Genomic DNA, 25,143 nt, shown 5'->3' with positions numbered 1-25,143 from the left:
CAAATACAATACATGGGTATTCAAAAGGATGAGAGAAAATCACCGTTTCGTAAGCCGTCATCCTCGCTGTCATCCCCCAGGTGTTCTGAGGCAGTCAGGAAGTCCTCCTCTATGGATGAGAAGGAGCGGTTGGTGTCATCATCCAGCCTCTGCCCTGCCATCATCCGCCCCTGGGACCCCTGCCTCTCCTGACCCCACTGCAGCCCGATCAGGAACTTGTTGATCTCATAGATGATGCTAGTGGGCCGCCGGCCCCCAGCACACTGGACCAGGCACAAATCTGTATCTCTCTGGCCCTGGAGGCAATACACACATACACACACATATATACACACATATACACGCACACACAGGCACGCAGGTACAAACACACACACACACACAGAGGAAGGAAATAATTCAATAATTGAGGAGTTCTACCTTGTCTGCTCGTGTAATACTCAGAGATGATGAGTCAGTCAGACAGTGGATGGATTTGGGATGGAGGGATCTCAACAAACCATTAATATAAAATGAGAAGGAAGATGAAGTGTGTGTGCTTGTGTGTGTGCCTGTGTGTGTATGTGTGTGTGTGTGCGCTCACCTGTGTGTGTGTGGGGTACTGGTGAGGGTGAGAGGGGTCCGGAGTCTCCAAACCGCCGAGCAGCAGGATCTCGTTCACCTTGGGCTGTCGCACGCTCAGAGAGTCGACCAGCTTGGGCAGGTCTGGAGAGATTGAAGCCAGTTTCTAGAGGAGAGAGAGACGTCGCCCACAATCACAGTGACAGTCACACAGGCAGTCATCACCAGCACAAAGCTGATAATTACCTAAACAAATCAACCCCTCTCACCCAGGCTAATTATCCTAAATCCATGGCAACAGAGCCAGTGTTTACGATAGTTAAGAAAGACTCTAGTGGAACGGGAGGAGAGGAAAGGAGAGGAGAGAGGATGAGAGAGGGAGCAGAGGAGTTAATGGGTAGGGGGGAGGAGAGGGGAAGAGGGAGGAGGGAGTAAAGGAGAAGAGAGGAGGAGGGAGGAGGAGAGGGAAGAGAGGAGAGGAAAGCATGGGTAGGGGGGAGAAGAGAGATGAAAAGAGAAGAGGGGACCCAGCACACCTTGATGCAGCTGTCCTCGTGACGATCCACCTTCTGTTGGTCCAGATTCACAAAGCAGATCTGCAATGAGAGGGAAAAAGCTTCAGAACAGTGGTAACGTAAAGCTACAAAAAAAACCTAGTGAGACCTGAGAGGTTAGCATCAAATAGTCCAGAATAATGACTGTGATGTAGCCAACCTCCCCATTCCAATGACCTGACTTTACCCAGATAAAAGCATGATTACTAGTCTGACAGAGGAAGCAATCATGCTGTGTTAGCCCTCACTGGCCATTTACAAGCCTCTAGCAGGACGTGATTTTGGAGGTATGGCAACGCGAGACTAAGCAGGACACAACAGGGCTAATTGGCACCCAGTCAGTCAGTCCCCAGGGAGCGAGCGACAGTCCCTACATACAGACTGATAGAATTTTACTGAATGGGTCCCAAATGACACCCTATTCCCTGGTCAAAAGAAGTGCACTATAAAGGGAATAAGGAACCATTTGGAATGCAGAAATAATCTCACTGATTGCTTTGCAATTGTTCATTTCAGGGGTGGGTTTTCCAAAGCATTCATTGTTGCATTAGTATGTTATTTCACTTGCCGACCCAGACTATAGAACAGCAAAGTGCTACGAATGTTGTTTGTTCACGCATAGATTGGCCGCCCCGTCAAACTTCGATTTCCGTGGGAGTGCGGCTGGGTTGTGGAGAGAAATTATGTAAAACTTCAGCTACCAATGCTTTGGGAAAGTATTAATCAATAATTGAGTTAATTAGAAAAGGGGCGTGAGGCATAGCCCTTGGTTGCAGTAGGATCATAACTTGTTTTCCCCTCATTGACCAATAAACACAGACAGCCTCACCCACCCACCTGCTGTAACACACACACACTATACAACCAGTTCTTCCTCTTATCTATCCATCTTTCTCTACAGCTCTCTCTATCTATTCATCCCAGATGAACTTACATACCGGGTCCATCTCTCCAAACCCAATATTCTGCCCACACGCTTCAGCCAGAGGACATATTATATCTATTTTCTAGAAAGAAGAAATAAATGATTTCCTGTATTAATCAACATACCAATCATTGTAAATCCCAGCGGTTGATATAACCTCCTTGATCATCGTACATACCCTCTCTGATGTACGTCATGCTGAAAGCCCTCAAAGCTCAAAGAGCTTAGCTTAGCTACCCACAATTCAATTCTGTACGATTTATTCTTTATGATTAACTTCCCTATGTGACTCAATGAAGTAAAAGAACAAATGCTTGTGGGGTCCATCTTGTAGGCCTCCTCTCTCTCCTCTCTGGTTTGCCTGTGGGCTATATTCAGCATCTTTTCCCCCTGCGCCCCACCATGTTTTTTCCCCTTCCCCTTTTATTGTCCGTGGCACTCGTGTCATGTTCCATGTTAATGGACTCTTCTCGGGGTGAGGAGGGCATGTACGTGTCTGACTGACATCAAAAGAGAAGCATAAGGAGAAATACAAACAGAGGTAAATGATGCAGCGACTGGAACTGGAACGAATGGCCCAATCAGCTTAGAGATAAAACGGTTCTATCTCTATGCCAATCAGGCTAAATCTGTAGTTTGTTACTCTGTGAGATCATGGATGTTAGTCTCTGTTATGAGTGGATTTTACTTTTTATCTTTTTTTCTACATAATTTCAGCCTATTTCATAGGTGTGTTATCAAAAGTAGCCTATAGGATGAAACAGTGAGCTAACCACCCCAAAGCTGAAAAAGGGATAGAATTGAACGGAGGAAACAAAACGGCAAGAGTAGCTTGAAAATTGGAGTTGCGCTCTTTATCAGGAGAGTCAAAATGTCCACCGGAGTGAAACAACACAGAACATTGCAACTTCACCCCCATTTACATTATTACCATCACATTCAGCCTTCTCCCTTTTTTCAAGAAAGCCCACTCTGGTACTTGTATAACCCATTTTGAAGCTGTCTTATTATAATGGTGGTTCTAGCAAGCCCATGCAAGCTGAGGTGTTGTGAAGGTTATCACATTATTTGGGCTTATTGTATCTTGCATGCAGGTCAAAGCAATTGCAGAGAAAAATAAGGAGATGACTGTTGAAGACTGAGAAAGAGCGAGGGAGAAACAGGGGAGAAAAAAAAGAAGAGGTAGGGAGGGAAGAGGAACGAGGTAGAGAGAGGAGTAAAAAAAAAAAAAGAGATACGGTGCCCTTCCCAAGGACAAAATCATTGTACCCCATCACCATTAGGTGGGGGTGGCAATAGCCTGCAGTTCCAAAAATGGATTTCGGGGTGAGAGCTGTATGTGCCACCTAGCCATCTCTGTCAGTGAGGCCCATCTGAGAGGCAGAGACCACAGATGTGAACGAGGCTCCACCACTAATTCTTCAGAGCAGACAGACGTTTAAATCTCTGCCTGACTAACTGACGAAAAGAGATTAAACATCAACATAGATGCTAGAGAATAGGGGTTCTGATTGGTTGCACACCCAAGTTGTGTGTGTGTGTGGATGTGCAATGTGTGTGCGCGTGTGACGTGCGCGTGTATGTATGATAAATAGGGCCGGGACAATACCAGTATTGCAATATTTCTATTTTGGTCCTTTAAAAACCTGCTGTATGTAAAATATTGAGTGCTACACCCAATGTTCAAGTATGGCCTTTTTCCCTTTATTCAGATTACAACCTCTCACTTTCAGTTATTTGAAAAGGAAATAATCTCCCAAATATCACTATTTCTAAAACAAGCCATAGAAAGTTGGTTGCAATTTCAATTTAATCCTCTAGAAAGGACAGAACAAATAATGCAACAAATATTGTGGTTAAACTCAAATATACTACCGGTAATTGATAAAAAATAACTTTTTTTTTTGGACAAAATGTTTAAAAAAGGTATAATCTTCGTAAATGATATCATCGGTTATATACCTTTTTTGCGACAATGAACAAAAGGTAGGCCTAATAAACATATCGGAATCAAAAATAGCTCTAACAAAAGAAAACCCAGGCTCCAATCTTGCCTGTAAAGCCAGCAGCATACCAACCTGTTACCTGTCTGTCTTCTTCTTCTATGGTGTATTGGCGATTGCACAACTTAATGTGCATCCCACCACCTACTGTGCGGGATGGAAACAGGATTCCCCAAAATGGAACAAAATACCCCCCCAAAAAAACTACAGAATTACCAATAAATAAATAAACTAAACAACTTTTCTGTTGCACCAAGCCCTTCAGGACTTTTCTTCAGGTATTCAACCTGAACATCCGTCGTCGCCCCTGAGATGACTCCTTTGACAGGTGCTCTACTCTGAAGTTCAAAACACAAAACTTCTGTTGTTCGGATTCTTTTGAGGCTCACTGCATTCTTCCTCTGTTCTTCAGAAATACAATTAATAAAAATAAGACCATTCCTGGTCACTCTGACAGACTCCACTTTGACACCTCAAATGGGTTTCCCACATATGCATCCTTACTCAACAAACGCATCCCAACAAGAAGCGATTCATTATCATTCATACACGTATCCTCCACTCCAATTTTAGACAATTTCCTTTTTGTTCCAGTTTTCGACTACTACTGTTGTCCATTCAGAACATTCTTCTTCAACAACTTTTCTTGACTCGCTGCTTGATTCGAACTCAGCATCCACTTCCACCATATTTTTCCTCCCTGTCTGTCTTGTATCACAAACAAAGCAATGGCATGCCTCTTATAGCAATACTCATTACACAGAATGCATCACAAACCCTTCCAATTACCTAATTGACAATCAATTTGCACGAGCGCACATGCACACCATCCTCCACCCACATTTAAGCTCTCTTCCTCTTCCCTCAACAACAAATCCTCTCCCCCTCACTCAATCTCTCCCTCCTTCACACCCTTCTTCTCAACTATAACCTCTGCCTCTCTCTTTCTCTCTATGCCTCATTGCTCTCATCTCAGCACACTCAGTCGTTCTTCCTGTGTCCTCTGTGTGTTCCCCTGTGGTTGTTATGTAAGCCCGCCACAGCCAGGCCATGTTGTGACTGTGAGCCACTTGTGTGTCTCAAATGGCACCCTGTTCCCTATATAATGCACTACAGCAGTGCACTAAATAGGGAATACGGTGCCATTTGAAATGCATCCTTGGTATCCTTCTGTGGCTCCTGACCCCTTACCTTCAAGCAATAGCGCCAGCCATGAGGCATTACATGTGCACTGGATGTATGCTGGTCTGGGTTGTGGTAATCTGTCGTGGACAGATTGTGCGTAAACCAAAGAAAATCACCTTGCTGACCAAATTACACAAGATTTTAGTTCTGGGAGATTATAGTTGTGGAGCTCAGTGAATATTCACAACACTAATGTGTATGGTGTCTACACCTGTTCAGCCTTTGCCTCCAACTCTGGAATAATATTATATAATATAACTAACTGGTAATGATGTCCCATTGCTGGTCATACCCAATCCTCGACCCAGGCACACAAGCAAGCAGACAGGCAGACACACAGTTGCTGTGGGACCAAGCAGGCAATTAGAGCAGTGAGGAATGATACGGATTGGGAATATCTCATCTCATCAATGTAACTAACTCCGTCCTAACCATCAGCCGTGAGATACAGCTTACATTCAGTATTTTTCAGCTCCCCTCATTGAATACCATTCAATTATCTACATAGATGCAGCAGTTAGAGACCTTAGAGCAGGGGTGTCAAACTCATTTTAGCTCAGGGGCCACGTGGAGGGAAATCTATTCCCAAGTGGGCCGGACCGGTAAAATCATGGTATATATAACTTAAAAACAACAACTTTAGATTGTTTTCTTTGTTTTAATACTATCAACATAAAACATAAAGCTGGAGCCTGAGGACAGTGTGTCCAAAATAGTACAAGCACAACATCACTATTAATCATAAAACACCTCAAGTTTATTTGAAAATTCTAAAGAAAAAGAACACACAAACACACAATGCCTCAGTGATTCACAGAACTGTTTCACAGATCACAGAACTATATCAGGGTGTCATTTCTCAGGCAGAAATGTAGATACAAATAATGAAATCCTGTTCCCCAAACAAGTGCAAGAACCACAGAGTCAAGAATAGGTTAAATATACAAATAAAATAAAATCAATTAAAAACAATAGCACATCAACATAAGAACATATAAACATAAAGCTGGAGCCTGAGGACAGTGTGTCCAAAAGCACAACATCACTATTAATCATAAAACACCTCAAGCTATTTGAAATTCTGAGGACAAACAACACACAAACACACAATGCCTCAGTGATTCACAGAAGTATATCACAGATCACAGAACTATATCAGGGTGTCTCATGCAGCACTTTAAGTGGGGTTGCATAGTTTATTTGACTCCTGATACCTGGCATCTTTTAGCTTTCACCAGCGCATCAATATCAGGCGTCACATCCTGAGTGGCAGCCAACTACAGGATGTGATTCAAGTGCTTGTGCGTGAGCCTTGAGCGCAGCTTTGTTTTATTTATGCTCATTACAGAGAACTTGCTCACAAAGATATGTGGTTCCAAACATGCACAACAGTTTTGCAGCGAGGGCTGTCAAGTTGGGGTAACCTGGCAAGAGATTCTGATAAAATGTGTCCAAGCCAGCTGCGGCAAATTTGACCTTCAAATCCAAGTCACACTGCAAGTATATTATTTCAAGTTGGATGCTGACGGGCAGATCAGAGGGATTCACGGTTAATGGCGAACAAAAAACGTTGAAGTCTTTCTCCAGTTCACCAAAAATCTGAAAGCGTTGCTCAAACTCCCTTAACAGTCCCGTTATTTTATCTTTGAACCGCTTCATGTCTGCCACATGTTGGGTCGCGCACACATTTTTCAGACAGGGGAAGTGAGCTGCATCACCACCGGCGAGTTGCGTCTCCCACAATGACAGCTTCAACTTGAAAGAACGTATGCTGTCATAATACTGCGTGGCAACTTTGTTGCACCCTTGCAGCTGTTTGTTCAAGTTATTCAGGTGCTCTGTAACATCCACCATAAATGCAAGGTCCTGCATCCATTCTGCGTAATGAAATTCTAACACTGGTTTGCCCTTTTCTTCCATGAACTGTTCAATTTCTTCTCGTAAATCAAAGAAACGCCTCAGCACAGCACCTCGGCTTAACCATCTTACCTCAGTGTGGTATGGCAGGCCATAGATGTGGTCTTTCTCTCTGAGAAGGCTGTCAAACTGACGTTGATTCAGGCTTCTGGATCGGATGAAATTAACAGTTTGGATAATATAATAATAATAATATAATAATAATATAATATAATAATATAATAATAATATAATAAAAATAATAACCACCTTCATGACGTTATCCATCTTTAATGACTTGCAACACAAAGCCTCCTGGTGCAAAATACAGTGAAAAGTCCAAAAATCACGCCACCATTTGCAGATTGCACTTTCTCTCTGAACTTTGTCACAACGCCTGCTTTTTTCCCGATCATTGAGGGCGCACCATCTGTAGCCAGGCTGACAGCGCGGGACCAGTCCACTCCGACCCTGTCCAGCGCGCTGACGAGTGCAGTGAAAATATCAGCTGCTGTCGTTGTATCTGTCATCGGCACCAACTCCACGAACTCCTCGGTGACGGTCAATGTGTCATCAACTCTGCGGATGAAAATGGCCAGTTGTGCAACATCTGTAATGTCCGTGCTTTCATCAATTGCAACCGAAAACGCAATAATTTACTTTACTTTTTGCTTCAACTGGCTGTCCAAATCCACTGAAAGATCGGAAATCCTGTCTGCAACTGTGTTTCTTGTCAGGCTGATATTTGCAAAAGCCTGGTGCTTTTCAGGGCACACAATCTCCGCTGCCTTCATCATGCATGTTTTTACAAATTCACCCTCACTAAATGGTTTTGAAGCCACTGCGATTTCATTAGCAATGAGGTAGCTAGCTTTCACTGCAGCGTCACTGATGTCTCGGCTGTGAGTAAACACAGACTGCTGTTTCTTCAGACCCGCCAACAGTTCATTCACCTTCTCTCTTCTCCGCTGTCCTTGAAAGTTGTCATATTTGTCGGCATGAAGACTCACATAGTGGCGACGAAGGTTATATTCTTTCAGCACTGCAACATGCTGTGAACACACCAAACATACAGCTTTCCCATTCAATTCCGTGAATAAATAGAAGGATGACAATTTTTCTTGGAACACTCTGCACTCTGCGTACACTTTTCTCTTTTTTGACAGAGACATATTGGGGCAATGAGGGTGCCAAAGCACATAATGTTAAAAGTAGAAGCCGTAATAAATATCGCGGGCAAAACAAAGTAGCTCATCCGGACTGGCTGCACTTGCTTGACCTATTTGCTCTGCCCCGGTATAAACAGTTTGCTTGCTTAACACAATTGCTATTGCGCCATCCAGTGGACACAATTGGAACAGCAGTTTCTTTATCATTTTTATACTTTACAAAATCATCTCGCGGGCCGGATTAAACCCGTTTGCGGGCCTGATCCGGCCCGCGGGCCGGACGTTTGACACCCCTGCCTTAGAGAGTAGAATAAAGACATTGACATGATGTTTAATCATAGAACCTGGCAGCAGAAACAGCAGTGAGGACTCTTTGGGTCATGTTCATTATGGCACACCATAGCAAAACATTTTGCAATGGCAAAGGAAAATAAGCAAGTTCAGGTCATCCTTCCCTGTTTCAGTTTGTTTTCTTCCGTTTGATGCCTAATGAATACAACCCAGGTGTCCACATGCAGTAAGTCAGTTCCTCTGCTGCAGATGGCATGTTAGTCTACTCTTCCTCACTGGGGCTTTTTTACATTTACATTACATTTACGTCATTTAGCAGACGCTCTTATCCAGAGCGACTTACAGGAGCAATTAGGGTTAAGTGCCTTGCTCAAGGGCACATCGACAGATTTTTCACCTAGTTGGCTCGGGGATTAGAACCTGCGACCTTTCGGTTCTGGCACAACGCTCTTAACCACTAAGCTACCTGCCGCCCCATTTTATGAGGCCTGTATGGAACAGATAGCTGAAGTGTACGCTACCTCGCTCTGAAGTGTTTAAACCTAAAGATGAATGGATGACTGAGAGCTGTGGGTTTCAAAACAAGAAGAGGGGTGGGTGTGTTGTGTGTGTGTGTGTGTGTGTGTGTGTGTGTGTGTGTGTGTGTGTGTGTGTGTGTGTGTGTGTGTGTGTGTGTGTGTGTGTGTGTGTGTGTGTGTGTGTGTGTGTGTGTGTGTGTGTGTGTGTGCGTGCGTGCGTGTGTGCGTGCGTGCGTGCGTTTGTGCGTGTGGCAGTGTGTAGATAGAGAGAGTGAAACTGGGAATAGTTTTGATGTTGATGGCATAGAATGATAGTGATAGTCTCTCGTGACAGATTATTAGTGCATGCAATATTTGGTTCTGGGGTCTGAGATGAACAATGATATAGATCTCATCTCTATAAGTGTTTAGAATAGGATCGGAAACATAACTCTGTAACTTCACTGTAACTAGCAGAGCAGAACTAATGGTGCCGAAGACTTCGGTTCCAAATTGCTTACCCTCCGTCAATGTGTTCAGGGGTCTGATTAAATTCACTGTGACTATTGCAGCTAGGTAACACCTCACTGTGAGTTCAGTTCATGCATTAAAACATGAGCGAGTGATCAAAGGTGACAAGACCTAGATTTGGTGAGGAGTGAAAAGAGAGAACTTACAAGATTTTATCTTAACACTTTGAGCTCCTGAGTGCATAGTCCCATTTCCTTCCTGAGCCTTCCACACACACATTCCTGTCTCTATTCAGGAATATACGTCACTGTAATTGTCACATCCTCAACCAGTTTGTGTGGCCATATTGTCTCCATCATATGAAATGAGTGGGTAATAAAGATATCATACTTTGTGAAACGGAACACCAGGATGACATATCAATGTCACCAAATTAGCACTGTGTGTCCAAGACAATTTCCCTTCAGGGACAATAAACTTGATCCTGTCGTAAACACGACCTCGGAGCTTAACTTAAATACCTCTGCTGCCGCTGAATGTGTAATCAATGACAATCACATTGTAACAATCACATTGTAACAATCACATTGATAAAAGTCACCATATTAGGTGATTCCATAAATGAACCAAATGAACACACTAATAAACCAACCCTTCCCCCGCTCCCCAACCAAAACCCTTAGTGGAGTAAACAAAAACCATATCCCATCAAGCTTATTAAATCTGCATTCCACACACTCACTGACACAGACCCTGTTTACTCCTGGCCTAGGGTCTGTAATTAACTAAGCTGATATGGCCACAGGCATATTACTGTGATAATCCTGGTTAACAGAAGAGGGTGTGGGGGGAATCAACAAACACACAAGCACACCCGCAAGCGTGCACACATGCACACACTCTCTCTCTCTCTCACACACACACACACACACACACACACACACCCCTACCCCCTGCTCCTCATCCACTCTCCCACTGTGACTGTCTGCTGAGGACCCACTCACAGTCACAGTCACAGTCACATTAGTGACTCTTCTTTTACATTTGATTGATTAGTTGTGTAACCCGGGAAGAGTTGATTTGCGAATTGAGAGGCTGTACAATTTGTCACCGAGGAGAGAGGCAACACACATACGCACACACACACACAGGCACACACACACGCACACACTGAGAGAGAGGCGATGCTACAGGAAGATGGCTGGCATCTTTTCCTGCTCACATAAAACACCCCAGGGATTCATGGGATCTGGACACATTGTGTAAAAACGGCACTGTCTCATTTGCACATACAATGGGAAGATTAAAAAGCTTTTTAATCGCTCCAGAGCTCGGAATGAGACTGAGGGAAAAGACAGACAGACTAGTGAAACCTTTGTTTTCTAGTAAGAACACCAGCCCTTACCAGTTGTGTCCCAAAGGGATAATTCCTGTGCTACAAAGTGCTATACATTGCCATATATTTGGTGGCAGACATATAGTTACAAATTAAAGAATTTAATAGGATTTTAAAATCATCCCGATATGCCGGATAGCCTGTTTTGCATTTTAAAAAATGGGAACACAGGCACACACAACTCACCGTGTTGCATCTCCCCTCAGCGTCATCCTCCAGGAGGCCCAGCCTGCACAGAGCCTTCTCATTCCTCAGCCAGTACTCTGACGAGTCCAGCACACTGCTACTGCACAGCACCTGGAAGGCACAGATAACACACACTCTTACACACAGACACATGACTGAAATCCTTCTCAGAATGTATAATATAGGAAAGTACATACAAATGCACACATTCTCACACACACACACACACACACACGAGTCCCCCATTCACCTTCAGCTGACAATCTTAGTGTTTACCCTCTGGCTATAAAGATCTCTACAGGCCCTTTGTTCAAGAGGTGCTCTGTGGGACCTTGCTCTGTAAGAGGGATCAATAGTCTGTCAGTTAGCCTATTTACACTCCACATATTTACTGTGTTTTTACGCTTCCCCGCGGGCTGCTTCAATGGACACTATGGGTTAAGTATCAAGTCCTGTTAACCTGCGACTTCCAATAAGAGTCAAGAGTTCCTTTGTCAGAGGGACACATAAATACATATGAAGAGTTATTGATTATTTTAGTATTGGGTAAATGGTGCTGGTTGTCACTAAGACTTTGAAAGTCACTGGGATCCCTCAGGAGATACAACAGGATAATCCATAAAATAACCTTTCAAATGTAACCTTTCACATACATTCAGTCTGAAACTGCCATCCTAGACAAAATGACGTCAAAATGAGGGGCGTTGTAAAAAAACGAATTCATCAGCGATCGAATCACCTCTAACCAATCAGACTATCAAAGCCGATTACGTCAAGCCAGGCCGGCTCTGGCCCAACCCATCGGTGTCTGTGACCAATAGGAAGGGAAAGGGGATACCTAGTCAACACAACTGACTGCATTAAACCCAAATGTGTCTTCCGCATTTAACCCAACCCCCCTGAAAGCAGGGAGGAAAGCAAATCTAGGAAAATAAATGCTAATGGGTGTGGCGTTTGGCCAGAGCGATGTGGATGGATAGTCAGGCTACAAAACAATAACAATTTCCATAGTGTATTTCTAGGTTGACTCCATCATGCCCCCAGTGCCATCGTCCTCTGGTGTTGTCCATCTGCTTTGGGCCAGGGCCAGGTAGAGGTGACTAACACTCAGGTGGCCTCATGGTCATGAAATCACAATTTGGCAGAGCTTGGAGTGAGGGCAGGGTCGTGTTCATTAGGCACAAAACGGGAGATAACTGCCCAAAACGGGGAGGTGCTATTTCAACTTGTCCAATAATAAATGCTTAATTTTGTATTCCGTTGCAAAATGTTTTGCAACGATGTGCACCAATGAACATGACCCAGCTTCATACAGGTGCTTGATATCATAGTAAATGTTCACCAGCAAAAATAATATTATTCTCCCACATGTATCTTATTAAGACAATATTTAGATTGTTAGGTCTTTGTCAAGTCAGGGGACCTGACCTACAGTTAGGGTTGAAATCTTGTCTTTATAAATAGTTTTGTGTCATTGTGCAGAGACTTCTATTACAAATGCTACATGTAATACAGTGGAGGCTGCAGAACGGCTCATAATAATTGCTGGAACGGCGCTAATGGAATGGCATCAAACCATGTGTTTGATGTATTTGATGCCATTCCACAATTCCGCTCCAGCCATTACCACGAGCCCGTCCTCCCCAATTAAGGTGCCACCAACCTCCTGTGATGTAATATTATTTATGTATGTTAGCGACAGAGCGGCGAGGCTCAATAGAAGTAATTTAACTTGACGACCCGTCTACTAATTAAGTAACTGAACAAACAGCAATATCGACGGACAATGCTCCTTATTCAAGAGGAAGGAGGGGCAGCAGAACAGAAGAGGTTGAAATTCAACGGAATCTCCCCCCTGAGACCATTGTTATTTGCCATTTCTCTCATTGTCTCCCTGACACATTGAGATGATCAATCCAACTAGATGACTGTCTGTTGCAATGGCACTAACTCTCCCTCACCAGGGAGAGGGACACACACACACACATTAATGTATTTACCTTCTTGCAGGCGGTGACGGAGGATCCCAGGGTGCTGTCTGTGCTGACTCCCTCAGCGTCTGCTGACTCAGAGCTCTCGAACATGGCTGACGACTGGAAGTTACTGCAGGAGGAGAACAAAGTGTGTCTGTGTCAGGACCCACTGTACACAGCCCCAGGGCAGGGCCCCTCTTTGGGCTTTAGAGAACCTATCAGCCCATGGGTGAACACCCTTGCCTGGGGACATGCTCCCTGGCATGCCCACTGCTGTACAGCACCAGCCATTAGAGAATTGCATTAGAGGAACACAAAAACTCTGAACCTCTACCAAAAACAAGGGTAAACGCAGACATAACGTTTGTCTTGGGGTGCTTGAGACATTGTATGGTGTTCATTGGTATGATTACAACCAATATAGGATTGAAAGGATGACATACATTATTTTCCTCATTAAATTAATTATCTGTGATTTGTAAGTTTAAAGTTAACTTGGAAAAAAAGCACCTGATTTTTAATCAGAAGTTTGTATTAATTAGGATAAAACTTTCACATGAAAAAGGAGGGAGGTACATGGAGACCAGAGAGACAGCTGGCACTGTGATCATCACTTTCATGGTAAATTAAAAGTATTTCATTTTGGAACTGGTTTAATTTAGGGATGAACCTACTTCATGCTGTATCAAATCAGAATGTATGTGTGCCTACATTGTATCTTGCCCAAGGTAAGTAAATCCCCTTCTTAGATAGGGAAGTTTTCTGCACAGCAAATAATGCAGAGTATTTGACTCGAAAAGAGCAGCTTTAACTATTTTGGGAATTAAGTGACTGATTGTGGCCACTAGAGTCGAGGTAAAACAGAATTAATTCGAATAGAGTGTTTATAAATATTGCAAGAGTCAACGTGATCTTGCTCACAGATTAGAAGTTAGATTTCGATTTTGCCGCCATTTATATTTTCTTCCTCGCATTCGCCTCAGGCTGACACTGACATAAGTAGTCTTTGCTTTCAGGTAAGTAATATCGTTTTAAAATTCTTATTTGACCTAAGTCAACCATTTAGCGTATCCTTCTTATCATGTATCATTAGCAAGTTCCAAGCCAAATATTCATTATTACCTAGCAGTCGATTGGTATATAGCCTGTTTTTTTTACCAAGCAACCAAATTCTCAAAGCGTAGCTACCGTTAGCTAGCTAGCTAATCATTTTAGCTCGGTTTGACAGAATGGACATACAAAAGGTAGGTACTTGAAGCGACCAGCAAAAGGAGGCTGCAGAGGGAAGAATAAAGTCCCCTTGTAGATCACTAACAGGTGGGTCATCTGGTTGGCATGCATAACTGTCTTTTATTTGTGTGTGTATGGTTTGTGCTCGCTCGGGTGCAGGCATGTGAGGATGTAAGCATGTGAAGGTTTGTTCACAAGGGAGTGAGACTTGTTTTTTTATGGGGTTTTCTTGCAATTCAGTGTAATGGCGTTTGGTTGGACTGTTTATACCAGTGTTGTGTGTTCCTGTCCTTTTTTAATCTTTGGTTTTAGGTAGACCAGTTGCTGACAGAGACCCCTTCATGGACGAAGACTGGCTGAGTGAAGAAGGGCAGTGTTGAAAGGCCATTGCGCTGATGAAACAGACATCTGATGAAGCAACCGTAAAAGAAAAGATTAAGCTGACCTCAGCCTACTGCCAAAAAATTGTCCATGACCCACAGAACTCCTCTGACATACTCAGTGTTTCCACGGTTCCTGGACATACTAGGCATGGTTTGTATGAAATGAACTCTGTCAACTTCATAGCATGCACGTGTGAGAATGTATGAATGACGTTGATGCATTGTTTTTTCCAAAGCATGACAATGTCGCAGGGTGGTCATTTCCAGAGTATTACCCTTAAAAAGTGACAGGACCATGTCTTAGAAATCCGGTAGCTGAGATTTTATTGTTGTCTTTTTGTCTTGTCTGTAGATTGAGCAAGATTTTGGACTGATGTTTGGTGACGCAACTTCCACAAAATTCCTGGATAAATGGCCTACTGTCTTCAAACAGAAGGTCATCCTGCAGAGCCATCGACTCATACCAACAACCGAGCTTCAGGACCTGAAACACAACGCTGAGTTCACAGCTGAGGTCCACTTTACACTGTAATATGAAGTTCTAGTACAGTGCATTCGGAAAGTATTCAGATCCCTTGACTTTTCCACATTTTGTTACATTACAGCCTTATACTAAAATTGATTAAATTGTTTTTTCCCTCATCAATCTACACGCAATACCCCATAATTACAAAGCAAAAATAGGTTTTTAGAAATCTTTGCAAATTTAAATAATTTTAAAAACCCAGGAAAAATACATTTACATAAGTATTCAGACCCTTTACTCAGTACATTGCTGAAGCACCTTTGGCAGTGATTACAGCCTCGAGTCTTCTTGGGTATGACGCTATGTCACGATCGTTATGAGAAGCGGACCAAGGCGCAGCGTGATAGGCGTACATACTTTATTAAGTGTACACAACAAGAACCAAAACAACAAAACGATACGTGAAGTCCTAGGTCATAACACAAACCTTACGGAACAAGATCCCACAAAACTAAAATGCCAAAAGGCTGCCTAAGTATGGTCCCCAATCAGAGACAACGAGCTACAGCTGTCTCTGATTGGGAACCACCCTGGCCAACATAGAAATAAACGATCTAGAACAAAACCCATAGAAAACAAAACATAGAAAATCCACACCCTGGCTCAACATAGAGTCCCTAGAGCCAGGGCGTGACACGCTACAAGCTTGGCACACCTGTATTTGGGGAGTTTCTCCCATTCTTCTATGCAGATCCTTTCAAGCTCTTTCAGGTTGGATGGGGAGTGTCGCTGCACAGCTATTTTCAGGGCTTTCCAGAGATGTTCAATTGGGTTCAAGTCCGGGCTCTGGCTGGGCCACTCAAGGACATTCAGAGACTTGTCCCGAATCCACTCCTGCGTTGTCTTGGCTGTGTGCTTGGGGTCGTTGTCCTGTTGGAAGGTGAACCTTCGCCCCAGTCTGAGGTCCTGAGCTCTCTGGAGAAGGTTATCATCAAGGATCTCTCTGTACTTTGCTCCATTCATCTTTTCCTCGATCCTGACTAGTCTCCCAGTCCCTGCAGCTGAAAAACATCCCCACAGCATGATGCTGCCACCACCATGCTTCACTGTAGGGATGGTGCCAGGTTTCTTCCAGACGTGACTCTTGGCATTCAGGCTAAAGAGTTCAATCTTGATTTCATCAGACCAGAGAATCTTGTTTCTCATGGTCTGAGAGTCCTTTAGGTGCCTTTTGGCAAACTCCAAGTGGGCTGTCATGTGTCTTTTACTGAGGAGTGGCTTCCGTCTGGCCACTCTACAATAAAGGCCTGATTGATGCAGTGCTGCAGAGATGGCTGTCCTTCTGGAAGGTTCTTCCATCTCTACAGAGAAACTCTGGAGCTCTGTCAGAGTGTTCATCGGGTTCTTGGTCACCTCCCTGACCAAGGCTCTTCTCCCCCGATTGCTCAGTTTGGCCAGGCGGCCAGCTCTAGGAAGAGTCTTTGTGGTTCCTAACTTCTTCCATTTAAGAATGATGGAGGCCACTGTGTTCTTGGGGACCTTCAATGCTTCAGAAATGTTTTGGTACCCTTCCCCATATCTGTGCCTTGACACAATCCTGTCTCTGAGCTCTAAGGACAATTCCTTAGACCTCATGGCTTGGTTTTTTGCTCTGACATGCATTGTCAACTGTGGGACCTTATATAGACAGGTGTGTGCCTTTCCAAATCATGTCCAATCAATTGAATCTACCACAGGTGGACTCCAATCAAGTTGTAGAAGCATATAATGGATTATCAATGGAAACAGGATGCACCAGACCTCAATTTCGAGTCTCATAGCAAAGGGTCTAATTACTTATGTAAATAAGGTATTTCTGTTGTTTATTTTTAATACATTTGCTAAGATTTCAAAAACCTTTTTTCGCTTTGTCGTCACCAGCAGTGACAGACATGTTCTGAAAGTTTTCTAATGTCAGAATTTAAATTTGAGTTTCTAGGCTGGGTCATGTCGTCCATTCTTCTCCTCGTCCATCTTCTGCCTCCCTCCGCTCAAGGCCACAACAGGCCAGGAAAGATGTCAGCAAGACACACGGTGTTATAGACAAATTGTGTCGCTATATCCTGATCTCTCCCCCCCCCCCCCCCCTTTCCTTTCCCCTCTTCCCCTTCACCCCTCCCTCCCTCAAGTGTACAAACACTTAACCCAGCAAAGAACACTATCATCAACTCTACTGCTATAATACCTCTTACAATTTACACTACTACAACACTGTAATACATATTAGAATCACTACTGTCTGGCTTGTAAGACTTATAGTAGATTGTGTGCGAATTAATAGTAGATGATCTAACAATAGATGTCTTATAGGCAGGGACCAGCATCCAGCAGCGTCTTGATGGCATCACCGGAAGTAAACAGCCCTATCTGCTTGCCGTGGGGACCCAGAGAACAAGCATTCACACCTACTTCATCGTGATTGACAAACATCCGGTACCTTGTAAGGGATTTGGCTCACTGGGCTGTTTTAATGAGCTTTTCAAAGCTCACTTTGTCTTTGGTACCTCATACAGTCAGGGTCTGGCAAACGTACACTTTTCTACAAACGACAATCTACGACATTGACGTTGATATAACTAAGGCGAATCACAGGGTAGCAGAGCTGAGGGCCAGAATGTTGCATTAAACAGATCTGTTTGAGGCACAGACATGTTTTGTTTTGTTTGCAAATGACACCAGGCAAATACCAATAGCCTTGTAAAACATCTGAAGTTAATCCACGGTCTTTGTTCAGGGAAATCTCTGCGTTTAAAGTGTGGTCAGGTTGGTTGTTCACATGTATTTGGCACTTTTTCTGGATTTAGAATGCATCTTAACAAGGCACATGAAGAGCGTACCAAAGCAGTTTCTGATAATGATGGTGGAGGCTCCTCTACCGCTGCTAACAGTTTTGTAGAAAATGATTTTGGTGATGTGCCAGCACCAAGCTCACATTGTGATTCAGCTCTGTATAATAAGAGTATTGTGGATAATTGTGCTGCAACAATAGCTCAACTCAAAGCAGCAGGAGTTGGTGAAACAACAGTGAACACTTTAGCCAGTTCCATGGAAGAGATAGTTGATGATATCCATAGTGAAGCTAAAGAGTCAGTGAAGAAGTATCTGTCTTTACAGGAAACTGGCAACAATGATATTGGGTGTAAAATAGATCAGTGTTTTAGGCAAATTGAAAAGCCTTTCAATGTATTGAATTCTGAAACCAAAAGGTTTAAATATTTCTCAGAGAAGTGTGGAACTTTAGATCCAGTTGAATATGTTCTTGGCACAAGATTTGACACGTGACGCAATAGAACCACTGGAACATATGACCAGGTTATTGTTACAGATAAATTCATGTACATACCCATTTTGCAGACACTAGAGTCTATTTACAAAAATGCAAACAAACTAAATGTTGCAGCCCTCACTTGCGTGATGGATGTTTCTTTAAGAATCATGCTCTAATCTCAAAAGAGAAACATGCGATTAAATTCATTACAGTACTTTCATACAACTGAGAATTTTGGATGACATCTTGGAGGGTGTTGGGCAATATGAGGTGAAATTGCTACTACAGCACTTGCACAACAAGCATTTAACCTCAAAATAAATTGAAATGAGAATTCATAGCTTCAACTATGGTTATATGGAAAGAAACAACAGATCCCCTACAGTGAAGTTACTTGAGTGTTCCAATGATTTGGGCTTAAATGCCATTCAGTCTTGGAGTCTACTACGCAATCTACCACTTATCTTTGGTGACTTGGTGTCTCCAAATGATCAACACTGGCATTTGCTGCTTTTGTTGCTTCAAATTGTCAACATTGTATTTTCTTTCTCCAGTGGTATCAGATGGTATTAGTCTATTTGAAGCACTTGATTGCAGAACACCACATATTGTTTAAGTATTTTTTTCCTGGAAAAGGGTTGTTACCAAAGCATCATTTTATGGTGCATTATCGGCGATGTATTCAGAAAATCGGGCCAATTCTCCATATCTGGTGTAAGCGCTACATAGCAAAAAAATAAAGTTTAAAGCTTTAAAAACATAACTAAAACATTGGCCAATAAACACCAAAGTGACATGGCAAACATTTGACCTAGATAGATTGGATATTGGTCCAGGGAAAATGGTGTCCTTGAACATAATTGAAGGAGCTCATGAGATAGCAAACGCATTCCGGTGGCCTTCTTCCACTAAGGTTTTGAGTGTAAAACAGTATACCGTTCAGATTTGGTTGTTTGTCTTAAAGTTCATTGTGAGATGCCAATATTTCACAAAATCCAGTCTATTCTTGTAAAAGATGAAAACGTACTGCTAGTTACCTTTGCTTTAGACACACTGTGTCTTTGTGAACATTTTCATGTACGGACAAGAAAGGGACCCCATGTTGTTGATGTTGAATATCTTTTGTAGCACAAAGCATTCGACATACAGATGTCATATGGTGGTGATGATTCAAGTTTGTTTCAGGTCCCGTACTGCTTCATGTGATATTATTTCCACGATTGTACACAGTATCGGAACAATTGAGAAATTCCCCCAAGGAGGTACGTGGGTGTGGCTTTCAATTCGTACTGTCCCTATTGCTTTATTTTATTTCAAAGATTGTACACCATGCTAGTACTGTTTGGGCTGTTTTTGGCATCTCATGTAATAAACAAATCCTATTATGCAATATTTTGTGTTGACTGATTTATGGTAGTAATATAATTTTTCTGTGTTTACCCTGATCAGTGAATTTATTTCGTATTATGAGTCAGAGTAAATTTGTTATGACACTGGTAGGAGTAAACATTACTCTCAACAATGAATTCTAGAATACTGAACAACACTTCAGAGAGTAAAAAAAGTAAGAGTTATTTAAAATTAATACTGTACAGAGTTAAACGCAATGAAACAGTTACATTTCAACACTAAATTGAGCAAATACAACTCTGAAGAAATACCTTGCCAGAGTACGTTTTACTCTTTTTGGACTGGGACCAAATGTTATCTTTGACAGAGTAAAATGTTCATCAAATAGTTCGATTCACTCTGTCATTTTTACTGTGTGTGCAACCCAGGGGCCAAAAGTGTTATACTCAATCTGCATAACTAAACCTCTATGAAATAGTGCAAAATTATTATTATACCAAATTGTAATATTGATATAGCACAGCTATACCAAGGCCACACACAGTTGCGTGCCAGCACAGTTCAATCATGACCAACAAAAACACTGGATGGCCAGTTTCACACATGGCAGCATGTATGAGATCACTCCCAGGACCAAGTGCATTTGTCTTCTACATTGCAGTAATATATTTACAATGGTCAATGCAAGAGCTCAGCATTCAATCCCAAGGTACTCTGTCATTCACCAGGTGCAAAACTGGAACTGGTCCCAAAGGTAAAGAGCTCTTCTGGATAACCTAGTATTGTGTCACAATTACAAACAACACCCCTGCAATAACTAATTTAACATATGTGACCTATAAATTGTATGGCTATTCTATGCCACACACAAAGAAAACAGAAATGAATCCTCACAAAATAGAGACAATTGAAGTCAGAATATGCTAAATCTTTAGTTTCACGCAAATCCGCGGCTCCATAGGCCAACTGATTCGTGAGCATGACCTTTCTATATGAGGAGCATGACGGTTAACAGATCATTACGCACATTTTGCGCGCTGGTGAGCGCCCGGGTCTCATCAGAGCCAATTTGAAGTAGACACACACATTTAATTTTCTGATAGGAGTGGCACTCAATAACGTCTCATCATTATGACAGACTCATTGCCTCCGGTTTGTTGATGAGCCCGGTCACGGCCGTGGAGGCAAGGTGGGCGATACGGTAATATCAGCACTTAATCATGAATCAAAAAGCAGGTTCAGCTTGTGGCAAACCGCCAATGCGGATGAGATGGACAATTTTTTTGTTGGGGGGGGGGGGGGGGGGGTGCTGGTCTAAATAGACACACACACAAAAACTTTTTTAAAATAAAAAATCAAATGAAAAAGGTGACATGGCCGGCGGCCCATGGGCCTGTTAACATTTTAAAAAATGTAAGCACAATTTATCTGTTATACTAATCTATAATAAGATGGGCAGGCCCGGTTTTCTGATAGGCTGAGCTGAGGTCACGCAAACTCACATTAAAAGTAAAACGCGGCATTAGCATAGAGATCTGCTCTGACTCTGTCATCAGTTAGACAGCCAAGATCATGGATGGTAAAAAACGGAAAGGCTACCTATTAGAAAGAGCACATTCAACATGGTCACCTTACTGAAAACATCCTATTTTTGTAGGTGGCTAAAACCATGGTTAATGTGTTTTGAGTTTCCACTTCCTCAGGTGTTGAACCCCAAATTAATTAGCCTATGACATTAGTTAGTGCACATAAAGATGTATGTAGCCTAATTCATCTCTATAAAAAAATTTAGTCCAATTTTGACAGTAAAATAAAGCAACTATAGTCTATGTTCATCGCAATGAATGAATAACAGATATCTTGCATGTTCGCATCACAAACTTGACACTTAAAGAGACAGTTTACAATTTTAAATGCTATGCATCTCAATAGGAAAATAGTGCTTTTACATAATGTCGAAACCTAATATTCAACAAATGACTTTCTAATTTCAATGACAGGTATTTGTATCAACATTTTAGCTGTTTATAATAAACAAATACAGGGTTACAGGTAGCTAGAATTCATATAGTCTATATCTCAATCGCTGTTAAAAATCATATTTTCTGGTGCTCCTATTTTTTTAAAGTTGGGAGCACCAGTACATTTACATTTTAGTTATTTAGCAGACGCTCTTATCCAGAGCGACTTACAGTTAGTGAGTGCATACATTTTCATACTGGCCCCCCGTGGGAATCGAACCCACAACCCTGGCGTTGCAAGCGCCATGCTCTCCCAACTGAGCTACACAGTACTACCAATTGTATTTTTGTATTAAGAGCCCTGACTATAAATGACGTTAGTCTGGAGCAACCGATCAAATTATTAGTATTAGGCAATGTAGTAATGCAATGATTGACATTTGTTTGTCTTTATGCTACTCTGTATTGCGCATTGAAGTAAACCGAGATGGTTAGGCTATGTCTCCTAATGCGTGGCACCGCACATGCAAAGTGGGCATTTTTGGTTAGCTGCAAGACACTGTGTTTACACAATTTTTTCATCATTCAAATAATCATAACATATTTTAAGAGTAGTCTAGGCTATTAAAATCCACTGTTACGCAGAATACGTAGGCAGATGAAATGCATAATCTTTGGCCAGATTAAATTCCATGTATAGGCTAGATTATTATCAATCTTATGTTTTCCTGTTTCAGTTGTTTTTCCTAATGTCCTCTGAGTCGACCGCTCAAGAGCTGGAGCACAGTACTTGTTTAGGCTACTGCTCTGTGCAGGCTGTGCTGATACAGGCTACTGTACAAATACCATTCAAAAGCTGGATTTGCACAAAACATTGTTGCCATATTTAGGCTACATTATTGCAGTATTGCAATTTACACATAAACAACCAATTGCATTGCAACGAAATAAAATAAAAAAGGTAAGATAGGCAAACATTTATTTGCAGTCAATAGGGAGCATTCAATTGAAGGATAATCTGCAATTTGTTTAAACTCTCACAATAGTCGCCGTATTAATTAACACGCTCCGTTCACATACCTCGGCGTCTTCAGAAGGCACTTAGCACCGGCCATCCCGTCCAAGATAAGCTCCCGTAGCCTGGGGTTTTATGTCCTCGGTTGGAGAGGAGCGGAGCAATGCGGCGCGTCGCTGTCCCGAGGACACTCTCCTGTCCAGATGCACATCCCCCGACGGAGGAGAGGAGAAATTCCAGCGCTACCCGTGACGCTACCGTGACTTCATAGGGCGAGTGTGTATACTCTGTTTATTAACAGCGCGCAGCCAGCAGCAAAATGACAGTCCGCTTGAAGAGGAACGGGAGCATAGCCTTTCCCAGCATATATATCAAAAACACACAAGCGCGCAAGCGCACGCGCGCAAAGACACACACGCACACGCACACGCACACGCACACACACACACACACACACACACACATACACAATAGATTCCCCTTAACAAAAGGAAAAGAGCTGCTGTAGATAAGATAACCCTTCTCTACATTTTCATCATGGGCACAAAATAAATCCACTTTATTTTATTAGGCTATTGGAAGGAGGCTGAATTATGTTTTGTCCATTATTTACCACACCCTAACAATAATAGTTTGCTTTACTGTTCTAGTCTTATTTCACATGCAACAGTGTTAAGACAAGGTCCCCCTCTCAAAAGAGGTGTTTAACCTCAAGGGTATTTTCCTGTTTAAATGAAGATTGAACAAAGGAGGGTTTAATTAATCCACTGGTGTCAGTATAGTTGTCAGCTCCTGAACCACAGCAGGCAGCACAAGGTCAGACAGACCAATGGGTCAGACAGAGTATTGATCTGTTTTTCTTTACCAGGATATGCCCTATACCACAACAGATCCTGATCTAGACCTGACGCCAAGGCAACAGGACACATGTACTTTAATAGCTCTGAAGGAAACAGCTCTGTGACAGAGCTCAGAAAAGCAGCTTCAGTAGGCCTAGAATATCAGTGTAGCCTATCCATGTAAGTCAATATCTCACTGCTTGAGCTCACTCAGTGTCGATAGAAGATGAGCTAAGGCTGCCTTCCAGAGCTTAGACATTGCTGATGCCTGACAGATCTTACAACGCCTGGATAGGTATTTTAAGTATCAGCTGTTATAACAATTTGTCAGTCTATGACACAGTCGATGACGTGGCAAGCAACCATTGGTTGTTGCGTCACCTTAGCTGTGGAACGCGGCCTAAGGCTTTTATGTGTTCACTTGGCAACTAGATTTTTCATACATGTATGAATCCTAATAACAAGCAAACCTTCCCCCCTCTCTTTCCCTGCTGTTCTTATATCATTCACTTTATAAAGGCAATAATAGCCCCAGCGGAGCTACAGTGTCTATTTGACATGATGACTGCAATTTTACCCCTGTTTTGATGTCTAAAAAAAGCCTCCCCCCTATTTTTTCCCATCACGCACACACATTACCGTGCTGTAATGATCAGTGGGGGAATTCTAAGAAAACGACATCTTCAGGATTCTTCATGAATACCAATTAGTACCTCAGTCACCCCAACAGCGCAGGCGGAGCAGCCAGAGTGATATGGAGTGTTGCTCTCTTTACCCGATGGCTACTGCAATACAGCCCCCCTCTCCTCCCTGTATTAGGAGATCTAACCAACCTTTCAGGGTAATAGGACCATTAATATGCAGAGTATATGTGTGCGTGTGAGAGTGTTGGAGAGTTGAATATCATGTAGAGAGCAGGGCCCAGGGTCCTGACAGGCTGAAGCTTGTTTTGTTGTGTATGTGTTAAAGTAGTGGGCATACTGTGTACTGTAAATGTGTCACATACTGGATATAAAAATAGACTTGTAAGTTGTGACATAAATTATATTGTCAAATATTGTACTGTAAATGGATGTTCAACGTAGGCTGCCACAGTTACATCATCACAGTGTCACCACAGTCAAACCAAGGTAAATCTAGCAAGATTAATTGTGAGTCCCCAAATTCATCACCGTCACAGCCATATGTTGAACTGTACTGTAGGCTGAAGGGCAATCTCCTTAGTCCCCAGGCTGCATAGAGGACAAGCAGTGTGAAGTGGCTCACCTTGCTGTTCCCCTCTGGGTAAGTCATACTGGAAGTCTCTCTCCCTCTCTCTTCTCTCTTCTCTCTCACACACACACAGACACACACACAGACACACACACACAGACACACACACAGACACACACACACACACACACACACACACACACACACACACACACACACACACACACACACACACACACACACACACACACACACACACACACACACACACAC

At 42.6% G+C, this 25,143-nt stretch overlaps 1 protein-coding gene across 1 annotated transcript in view; it reads right to left on the bottom strand.

Moving 5' to 3' along the window:
* LOC311101436 (A-kinase anchor protein SPHKAP-like) overlaps positions 1 to 25,143 on the bottom strand; it is a gene marked incomplete at its 5' end in the record, with an annotated part of 72,966 nt that overhangs the window by 19,053 nt on the left and 28,770 nt on the right. The window contains 5 exons of the mRNA XM_084142581.1: positions 44 to 296; positions 584 to 727; positions 1,098 to 1,157; positions 11,135 to 11,245; positions 13,135 to 13,237. Coding sequence (XP_083998707.1) covers positions 44 to 296; positions 584 to 727; positions 1,098 to 1,157; positions 11,135 to 11,245; positions 13,135 to 13,237 — 671 coding nt within the window. The remainder of the gene's footprint in view (positions 1 to 43; positions 297 to 583; positions 728 to 1,097; positions 1,158 to 11,134; positions 11,246 to 13,134; positions 13,238 to 25,143) is intronic.

Source organism: Coregonus lavaretus, assembly GCF_964263955.1.
Source record: "Coregonus lavaretus genome assembly, chromosome: 26".
In the NCBI taxonomy this organism is placed as follows: Eukaryota; Metazoa; Chordata; class Actinopteri; order Salmoniformes; family Salmonidae; genus Coregonus; species Coregonus lavaretus.
This window is presented reverse-complemented; position numbering and strand designations above follow the sequence as displayed.